This window comes from Arachis hypogaea, chromosome 12, assembly GCF_003086295.3.
Source record: "Arachis hypogaea cultivar Tifrunner chromosome 12, arahy.Tifrunner.gnm2.J5K5, whole genome shotgun sequence".
NCBI classification, from domain to species: domain Eukaryota; kingdom Viridiplantae; phylum Streptophyta; class Magnoliopsida; order Fabales; family Fabaceae; genus Arachis; species Arachis hypogaea.
The window spans coordinates 119,630,603-119,640,211 of NC_092047.1; the positions used below are offsets into that span (position 1 = coordinate 119,630,603).

The 9,609-nt window shown below is 27.3% G+C and overlaps 1 protein-coding gene across 2 annotated transcripts; it reads left to right on the top strand.

Annotated features, from left to right (window-relative positions):
* The first annotated feature begins 5,031 nt into the window (after positions 1-5,031).
* On the top strand, positions 5,032-9,609 carry LOC112728910 (probable 2-oxoglutarate-dependent dioxygenase SLC1). 2 transcript variants are annotated; one of them, XM_025779258.2, is made up of 6 exons: positions 5,032-5,167; positions 5,443-5,596; positions 5,729-5,783; positions 6,200-6,447; positions 7,993-8,353; positions 9,160-9,609. In XM_025779258.2, exons 2-6 carry the CDS (start codon positions 5,448-5,450, stop codon positions 9,418-9,420), a joined length of 1,074 nt encoding a protein of 357 aa, XP_025635043.1. In that variant the 5' UTR covers positions 5,032-5,167; positions 5,443-5,447; the 3' UTR covers positions 9,421-9,609. The 2 variants fall into 2 exon arrangements, with proteins under 2 accessions (XP_025635043.1, XP_025635041.1); XM_025779256.2 differs by having other exon boundaries at positions 5,443-5,783.

The following is a 9,609-nucleotide window of genomic DNA, read 5'->3' on the forward strand; positions in this document are numbered from 1 at the left end:
GGTACATACCCTTATCTTTTATGACATCACATAAACTTACACATTTCACGTGGAACTACATTTTTCTCCTACTATCCTTTTTAACTAATTAATTCTATCATGAATATTACTTCAATCAATTTGATAGATGTTCATTGCGTGATTAATAATGTAGTTATTAATATGCTTTATCTAAGATGAGTTAGGTCCTAGTAATTCGTCTTAAGGCTTGGGCTAATATATTGGGTCTAGGTTGGGTCAATATGCTTCTTGAATTCTTATTTGTTGGGTTTATGCAGGAATAATTTGTGAAGTTAGAAAAGGAGTGAACACTCAACTCGATTTCTGTCTTTTTTTTTACGAATAATATTGCGACCCTTTTTCAAAAAAAAAAAGAACAAATTGGTCCTTATCCTATACTTCTGTGAGACATCGCGGTCTTTTCATCATTTTCTTTGACTAAAATAGAAAAAAATGTCCTATGTGTCAGTTAACGTTGATGATGTAGATGTTCACTCTATTAAGTTTCACATTGACCGTTAAAAAGTGGATAGAAGTCGATCTGTCTCGCATTAAAAACAAAAATCGATGTCATTTTTTTGTCTTCACTGAAACAAAATGGTTTAAAAGTGATTCAACGCAATTAATCTCTCACTCTTCTCCCAACCCAAATACAAATCCTAGACGACCATGATTGGTAGTAGAGAGCATTATTCATCATCAAATTTTCAGACATGCAATAGCAGCAATGTACAAAATTGGTGTGAAACCTGAAGACTTGGTTCACACGTGGCTAACAATGGATGTAACCAGAACTATTTACGCCCACACAATGAAACCAGTAAATAATGAGGAGTACTAGAAGCTCACTGATGTACCAAAACCATTACCTCCACTAATTAAAAAATCAGCACATCGACCAAAGATAAATAGAAGAATTGATCCAGTGAAAACTGAGATGAACCCAAACAAGGCAAAGAAAATATTCGAAGTCACTTGCAACAGATGTGGCCAGAAATGTCACTATTATAAAACATGCACCAATCCTCCAACTGATAAACTGAAAACCAACGACAGAAAAAAGAGGATGGCAAATGGAGTGAAGAAGAAAGCTGAAACGATTGGAATTGATGTCTCAGAAAACACCACCAATGTGCAGGTACATTGTCTTGGAGTTATATAGGGATCGATTTGTCTTTAGCATTGAGTGGTCAGGGGTTTAAATATCCTAACTTATTTTGATCAAGGATTTAGTTGTCTTTAAAAATGACGGTAATGTTAATTTGTTACATATGATAACAGGAAGGAGGAGAGAAAAATTGCAATAAGGCCATTAATGTGACTGGAGCTATAACTGTCCCTAAGGCTGTTTTGTTATTTTTGTCCTAACTGAATAATACTGTTATATGTATTTAGCTCTTGGTGGTGCTATTGTGATCATTGTTAGACAAAAGCTAAGAAAAATAAGAAAAAACTACCAAGAGAAGAGAAAAAAAAATAAGTGGTGTAGGTCTAGACAGTCAATCTCAAGAGATTCCTTTGTCACAGAATGCCCCTCAATTAGAGGAGGTAAAATTATCCTATATAACTTTAAAACTAGTTACTTTAACGTTGTTTTTTTACTTATAACGCGCGATAGATCGACCTCTGTCTATTTTTTAATGGCCAACGAGGAACTTAACAGAGTGTTAACCTCCACATCATTAATGTTAACTGACACATATGACATTTTTGTCTGTTTTGATAAGGAGAGATAACAGAAGGACCGCGACGTCCCATGGAAGTATGGGATAGTGACCGATTTGTCCTATTTTTTTGGACAAGGATCGCGATGTCCTTCGAAAAAAAAAGGACAGAAACTGGGTTGGATGTTCACTCATTAAAAAAATGAAAAGGACATGTTTAATATGAGATGAAGTACCTATACATAGTATGTATTGTTATGAGGGACACATTAATTGCTAATTGCGAGTTTCTATTCGAAAGAAAAATGGTTGTATTTAGTGGAGATTTTAGACAAATATTATCTGTAATTACAAGAGGATCTCAAGAGAATATAGTGCATACAATTATAAATTCTTTATATTTTTGGGAGTTCGCTGAAGTTTTACAACTGTCGAGAAACATGAGATTAATTATGAGATGTGAAAATAGAAATTAATAGAAATTCAAGAAATGTAGTGATTGATTGTTAAAAATTAGTGATGGTCTACTAGGAGATAGCCTAGATGGAGAGTTAGATATTGAGATTTCTATGGATATGATAGTTTTAGATTTCGAACAGACATTTGATGAGTTAATCGATTTTGTCTTCCTGGACTTAGTGCTTCGCCATTTTGTCAAGTAATTACTTTAATGATCGAACATTACTAACACCGACCCTAGACGTTGTTGACAAGATAATTAGTCAATTACTGTCAATTGTTCTTGGTGATGAAAAAGTCTATCTTAGTTTAGACAATTTTTGTGTTAAAAAAGATAATATAAAAAGTCACATGAAATTTTTTTTGTCTAGAAGTATTAAATGCTCTTAATTTTTATGGTCTTCAACCTCATAAGCTCACACTTAAGATTATTGGTGTTCCGGTAATATTATTTAAGAATATAGATCAATCAAATAACTTATACAATAGTACACAACCATAGGTTAGGAGACTTGAAAATCACTTGATTAAATGTGAAAATACTAATAGAGATTAAAGTTTAAATTAAAATTTTATTTGATACAGAATCAGAGCTACGACCTATGAATGTACAATGATCAATGTTGGAGATATAAATTAAAGTTTTAGATTTTTTTAAAAAAAAATGTACGCATATTTTTTTTATAAAAATTAAAATATTGATTTATTGCCTACTATATTTTTTCCTTTTAATTAATATAAATTTTTTGTAAATTTCTTTGTTATGTTGTTTTATTTAGTATTGGCAATTTGGCATAAACGGGAAAAAATATATAAACTTAATTTAAAGTTAAATATATCAAATAATATTTTTTATTAAATATACTTTAAATATAAAAAATTAAATATTTTGTATGCAATCGTACGGATATATACACTAATTAATTCTATAATAAATATTACTTCAATTGATATTTAATGGATTTATAGTTAATTGTGTAACTCTTTGTAAGGCAATAAATTCTGCCACTGGGTCTAAGCCTCAGCTGCTTTCAATTGGTGTTGTCTTAAGGCTTATTAGGTCAAGATATTAGGTTTAGGTCGAGACAAAACGCTTCTTGAATTCTTAATTGTTGGATTTATGTAGAAACAATTTGTTAAGTAAAAAAAAAAGTAATTACCTATCAATTATTAATAGTGTTCTCATATATACTCAATGATTTATTTTTCAAGTACATTGTCATTGGAAGCCACTAAACTAATTAATATTTTCTTAAGTTTGTTAAAAAAGAAGTATGATACCTAAAACTTTTTTCATCACATAATTAATGAAAAATATTGACATAACAAAATCTAAACTAGATTATTGTCTAAGTGGTCACCACAGTTAGCTCTAATTTAATTTGGTCGTGACACATCAAAATTTAAATTTTATGACAAAATTTTGCATGGTTGGGTTGATCATATTTATTATGCCAACAATATAAATCATTCAAATTTTGTCTAATAAAATGTTAAAAATTTAAGTTCTATTATATATATACACAGTAACATTATTAAATAAAATTCAAATTTATGACAGATTAATTATTAGTCTGTTTTATTGGAGGACATGTTGGTAAAGATATAAATAATTGAATTCACATCCACATTATTAATAAGAAAATATTAAATAAACTAATTAAAGTGGGAAGGTTAAAAGCCATCAAGAACTTCCTCCCAGGGCTGCTAATTAAAATGAAAGACATGAGATTACTTAAGAATGTGGGTGTTTTTCTTTTTGAGCTGAAAAGGATTCAAACATGGCAGACATACAACATATACAGTTGTTGAAAGCCATCAAAAGTGAAAATCATTATATATATTTATTTATGAATTCAAATAAAATTAATTAAATATTATGAAGGATCCTACAAGCTTCTCTAGCTACTTATTGAAACATATAATGATACATGTATAAAGTCAGCGGTAGATAAATAATAAACAAATAGTCACAATTATTATTATGATAATAATTATATGCAATTCCCACAAATACCATTTAATATATACGCTGGTGTTTTAGACTTTTATCATATGTAACTATCAATAGATTAAAATATTATTATAAATATATATAGGTTTAATTATTCTGTTGGTATTTATAGTTTTACAAAATTTTCAATTAAGTCTTTATATTTTTTTTAATTAAGTCTTTATACTATTTTTTTTTTAATTAGGTCATTCTTAACAGTAATTGGCTTAATTTTATAGAGACCTAACCAAAAAAAAAATAGTGCAGGGACCTAAATAAAAAGAAAAAAATATAAGGACTCAATTAAAAAAATATTTTAGTGCAATAACTCAATTAAAAAAAAGTACAAAAAACTAATTAAAAATTTCGTAAAATTATAGGGACCAACAAAATAATTAAACGATATATATAATATATCCGTGTAAGTCATATTATTTGAATGTGAGTTAACTCACATGATGAGAAATATTTAAATAGATATCCTATAAAATTGTAGATTCTAAATTAATTAATAGTTATTAATCCATAAATAGCTCTATACATAAAATGGGATATATATTCTCTATATATTATTATTAATTTATTATTATTCCAAATGATTAGTTCTAAACCCACCTAAATTTTTGTTAAAACAAATAGGTGTAGATAGATGGTAGGAAAGGGACAAATAAATAAATAAATATATAAATATATAGAGATGGATATAATTATTAATTAAATTAAATGAATTTATAAATAAATTATATATAAGAGGCATGAAATAGTATCTGTCTGTGACCCTACTACTACATATTAGTACTCGTGGTATGACTGAAACTTTTTAGTCAACGGAATTGTTAATTGGAAATTTCGGAATATAGAAATTGTCTTCCCTTGTTTACAAAGCCCTGAACCTGGTTTCTCAAAACCTCTTACTATTCATCATTTATATTCTCTTCCTCCCTTCCCTATATATACCATGAACACCAACACCACATTCATCATCACACTATCCAATTTCCAAAATTTCATCAATTTTGTTTTTTTATTTTTGTCTTTACAACTTATTGAGGTATGTGAAAAATTCTAGTAGTTTTGAATTTCAATAACATAGATATGTTAGAATTATATAACTAGCACAGCATAAAAATTAGTTTTTGCGACGGTTTAAACTGTCTATTTGCAACAGTTTAAAATTACTGTTCAATTATTATGTGATGATTGTATATTAATATATAAAAAATTGAATTTTTTTCTTTTTTTATTTGTTAATTATGTATATGAACATGCATTATGTTCTTAATAATTAATTAGTTAATTAATTAACTAATTAACTTCAATTTATAGGTTATATGCTAGTAGCACATATGTCCCCTGCAATGGTGATGAAAAGTGAAGAGAGTTATGAAGATAATGATGAGAGAGAAGTTTATCATCATCAATATCAAAAGGGAGTGAAGCAGCTTGTTGAGAATGGAAGAATCCACACACTGCCTCAAAGGTACATACTTCCAGCTTCTGACAGACCAATCATCACTACGAGTGAAGAACAAGATGATGATTCAAATTTTGTTGGAAATCCAAAAATTGAGTTGCCAATCATTGATTTTTTCGAATTGATTGGTCCAAATAGGCCTCAAGCTCTTCAATCATTAGCCCATGCTTGTCAACATTACGGATTTTTTCAGGTCAGTATGATTCGATAACTGAGTTTAAATTTGATACATAGACGATACTGTTATTTTTAATTATTTATGATCGACATACAATATTTTTAACAAAGTTATTGTTAGGGTTAGTTGTTACGTTCTCAATTTCTAATATATTAATATTATATATTATAATTTTTATGGTAAGTAAAAAACTTACAGTAATAAATCATTTTAAATATATCGATATTAATCTTAAGTTTCAAACCCTAAATTAAAAATCAACGTAAATGACGTATTATAATAGCATATTTAAATTTTTTTTTCGACCATTAAAAAATACATACTTTTTTATTAGACGAGATACAAGAAATATACATAAATATATAATGACTGGACCGAAATTCATTAAATAAAGTTGAATTTGGTTGCATGTTGGAACAAAATTGGTGCAGTTGGTGAATCATGGGATCTCAGAGGAAGTTATAAGGAAGATGAAGGATGTGATGGGAAGATTCTTCAACCAAGCATATGAGGAAAGAGCAAAGCATATGACAAGTGACATGAAAGCTGCTGTTAGGTATGGAACAAGCTTCAGCCAAAACAAAGACTCTGTCTTTTGTTGGAGAGATTTCTTGAAGCTTCTTTGCCATCCTTTGTCTCATTACCTTCCTCATTGGCCTCAATCCCCTATGGACCTTAGGTACTTCATTCTTCTTCATTATTATTATTATATGCTTTTTATTTAATTATTATTACACAAATTACTTAAAAATAAACTTAATTAGTAGCTACTTTAATTTCTTAACAAGTCTTACTTAATTATTAACCACATTACAAAACAATAAACAATTTAATTAGAGAGTTAATTTTTTTCACATAATATCGGCTAACTTTTTAAAATTATTTTTTATTTAAAATTTAAACTATAAATATTAAATTAAAAAATAATTTTATAATTTGACTAATTAATTAAAAGTTGATCCATATATCTATTCTTTTTATAAATATATCTAAAGCGTATTCTAACTAATTTTTTCTCACCATCTTATTAACATTGCTAATTCTAAGTAGTGTGAATATATATATATAATATCATAAAACACTCAAAATTAAATGATCTTATTTATTTCATGTAGCCGAATTCATTAAATAAAAAAAGACTTAGTTAAGAAAATTAAACAAATTATTCTTTTGTTTTGATTAATCAAATTCCAGCACACTCCCACTTTCTCTCTTTCTCCTTTATCCCTACGTGCACAATAATATTTTAAATCAAAATAGGTCTTAATATAATTAGAGGGTGTCCACCATTGGTTTAGTTTCTACTTTCTAATTTGATTGGACGCACATTTCTCAATACATGGTCGACAATATAAATGGCTCCATCATTTCTTGCTCTAGTGTATAACCTCTATATTTAATTATTCATATAGCAGCATCTACACTACTATTGCATAATAAGGACAAGTTTAACTAGTACTTTACCCTATTCTTTTAGGTTGTTATTTAATAATTTATTAGCTAGGGTTTTGTTCACAAGTATATGGCGTGTTTTGTAAATTTTGATTTTTTGACTAATTTTTTATTTAAAAATTGATTTATTTTCTTAATACTTATAAATATCTTTTTATATTGTATCATTTTAAATAATTTGATTAGACAACTTGATCACACAATTTGAATAGACACACAAATCATTTCTCCAGTTTAGTATCTTATTTCTAACATGGTATCAGAGCCACGGTATCCTCCTTGAATAGAATAGATTATTTTCTTGTGGTGAAATAATCGTAGTTTTTGCATTTTTTTTTATTTAGTTATTTTAAAGGTTTCAAACTCAAGTTATCACTTGAGTTTGAGGAGGGATGTTAGAATTATAATAATAAAGACGTAATCTTCTATAATAAATATTCAGATATACTAAATAATACTAATTGATCATAATTGATTCTAATTATATTCTAATATTTATATAAAATTAAAATTTGTAACATAATTAAATATACTAAATATTTTTCTTTTTCAAAAAAATTAAGGAGTTAATATTTTTTTATCAATTTTAATCAGTGTTAGCCAGTATGATATTTTTATATACTAATGTATTATATATATATATATATATATATATATATATATATATGTATAAAAATATTATTATTTAGTTAAGTATTAGTAAAAAATAATAAAATTTGCTGACCTATAATACTGTTTTTTTTTTTTAATGTTGTTTTTAAATGAAATGAAGGGAAGTGGCGGCTACCTACGCAGAAGAAACCAATAACTTGTTTTTAAAGTTAATGGAAGCAATTTTGGAGAGTTTAGGGATCAAAGAAGAAGAAGAAGATGAAGATGAAGATGATAATAATAATAATATTATGAAGAAGTTGGAAGAAGGTGGGAGCCAAATGATGGTGGCAAATTTGTACCCTCCATGTCCTGAGCCAGATTTGACACTTGGAATGCCACCTCACTCAGATTATGGGCTTCTAACATTGCTACTTCAAGATGAAGAGGTTGAGGGTTTGCAAATTCAATTTCAAGGAAACTGGCTCACTGTTAAACCCATTTCCAATGCCTTTGTTGTCAATGTTGGTGACCACTTAGAGGTAATTAATTATTTCATAATCACCCTTAATTATTATTAGCTTATATTTTACATCAACAATAATAGTAACAATTTAAAATAAGGATATAATGTAAGACTCGTTACTTCATTCAATTAATAAAGTTTTTAATAAATAGAAAATTCTAAAAGAGAAAGAAAAAATATTTATGAATTTATTTTTTTAAGATTTAATTACTATGTCAGTCTCTATAGTTTTACTGAATTTTCAATTAAGTCTTTATACTTTTTTTTTCTTTCTTTTCAATTGAGTCCTTATACTATATCAGATTTTGTAATTGAGTCCTTACTGTAACAAAAATGATGAAATTAACAGAATATTCCATTAAACAAACCGAATATGCATATGAGTAATATTTTACTGAATATTCTATATAATTTAACAGAATATTCTGTTAATTTCAACGTTTTTGTCACGGTAGAGACTTACTTATAAAATTTGATATAATATAGGGACCTAATTAAAAATTCGGTAAAATTATACGAACTGAAAAAGTAATTAAATCTTTTTTTATGCATTATATTGATAATAATGTAAAAAGTTTATTTATCATTTCTTTAAATGACAACCATTTTGATTAAGGTATAGAAAAAAGAGATTTTACTTAAAATATGTAATGATAATAATATTTAAATCATAAAATTATCTGACCTAGTAATTAAAAAAATAATTTTATTTATTTAAAATCATAATATTAAAAAATTGAAGAGTTAAAATTGATATTTTAATTATTATATATATCCTAAATTAAATTTGGTTGCTGATCCTATTTATTTATTTATGATCAGATATTTAGCAATGGGATATACAAGAGCGTGTTACATAGGGTATTGGTGAATGCAAGAAAGAGTAGAACTTCAGTGGCATCATTGCATAGCCTTCCATTCAATTGCACTGTGAAACCGTCGCTAAAACTCATTAATGACGCTAATCCAAAGCGTTACAAAGACACTGATTTTCATACATTTCTTGCTTATGTTTCCTCACGAGAGCCCAAGGGAAAGGATTTCCTTCACTCTAGGAAATTGACTTCCTTCACTTCTCATTAATTAATCAACTATAGAAGGAAAAAAAAAAAGATGCATCATTATTAATTAATTATTGAAATGAAGTGCCATATATAGATGTGCCCTACATGCACGTACAATAATTGGTGATGGTTAGATTTTTGGAGGAAGAGAAATTTTTGTTATTTTTATCATATAATATAACATATTAATCAATCATCAATGATTCAA

Bases quoted from the DNA above. Each gene is read 5' to 3' on its own strand.
- LOC112728910 (XM_025779256.2), top strand. From the start codon at position 5,448: ATGCTAGTAGCACATATGTCCCCTGCAATGGTGATGAAAAGTGAAGAG. The intron at 5,784-6,199 runs GTCAGTATGATT...AAATTGGTGCAG, and splicing joins AACATTACGGATTTTTTCAG to TTGGTGAATCATGGGATCTC. The intron at 8,354-9,159 runs GTAATTAATTAT...ATTTATGATCAG, and splicing joins ATGTTGGTGACCACTTAGAG to ATATTTAGCAATGGGATATA.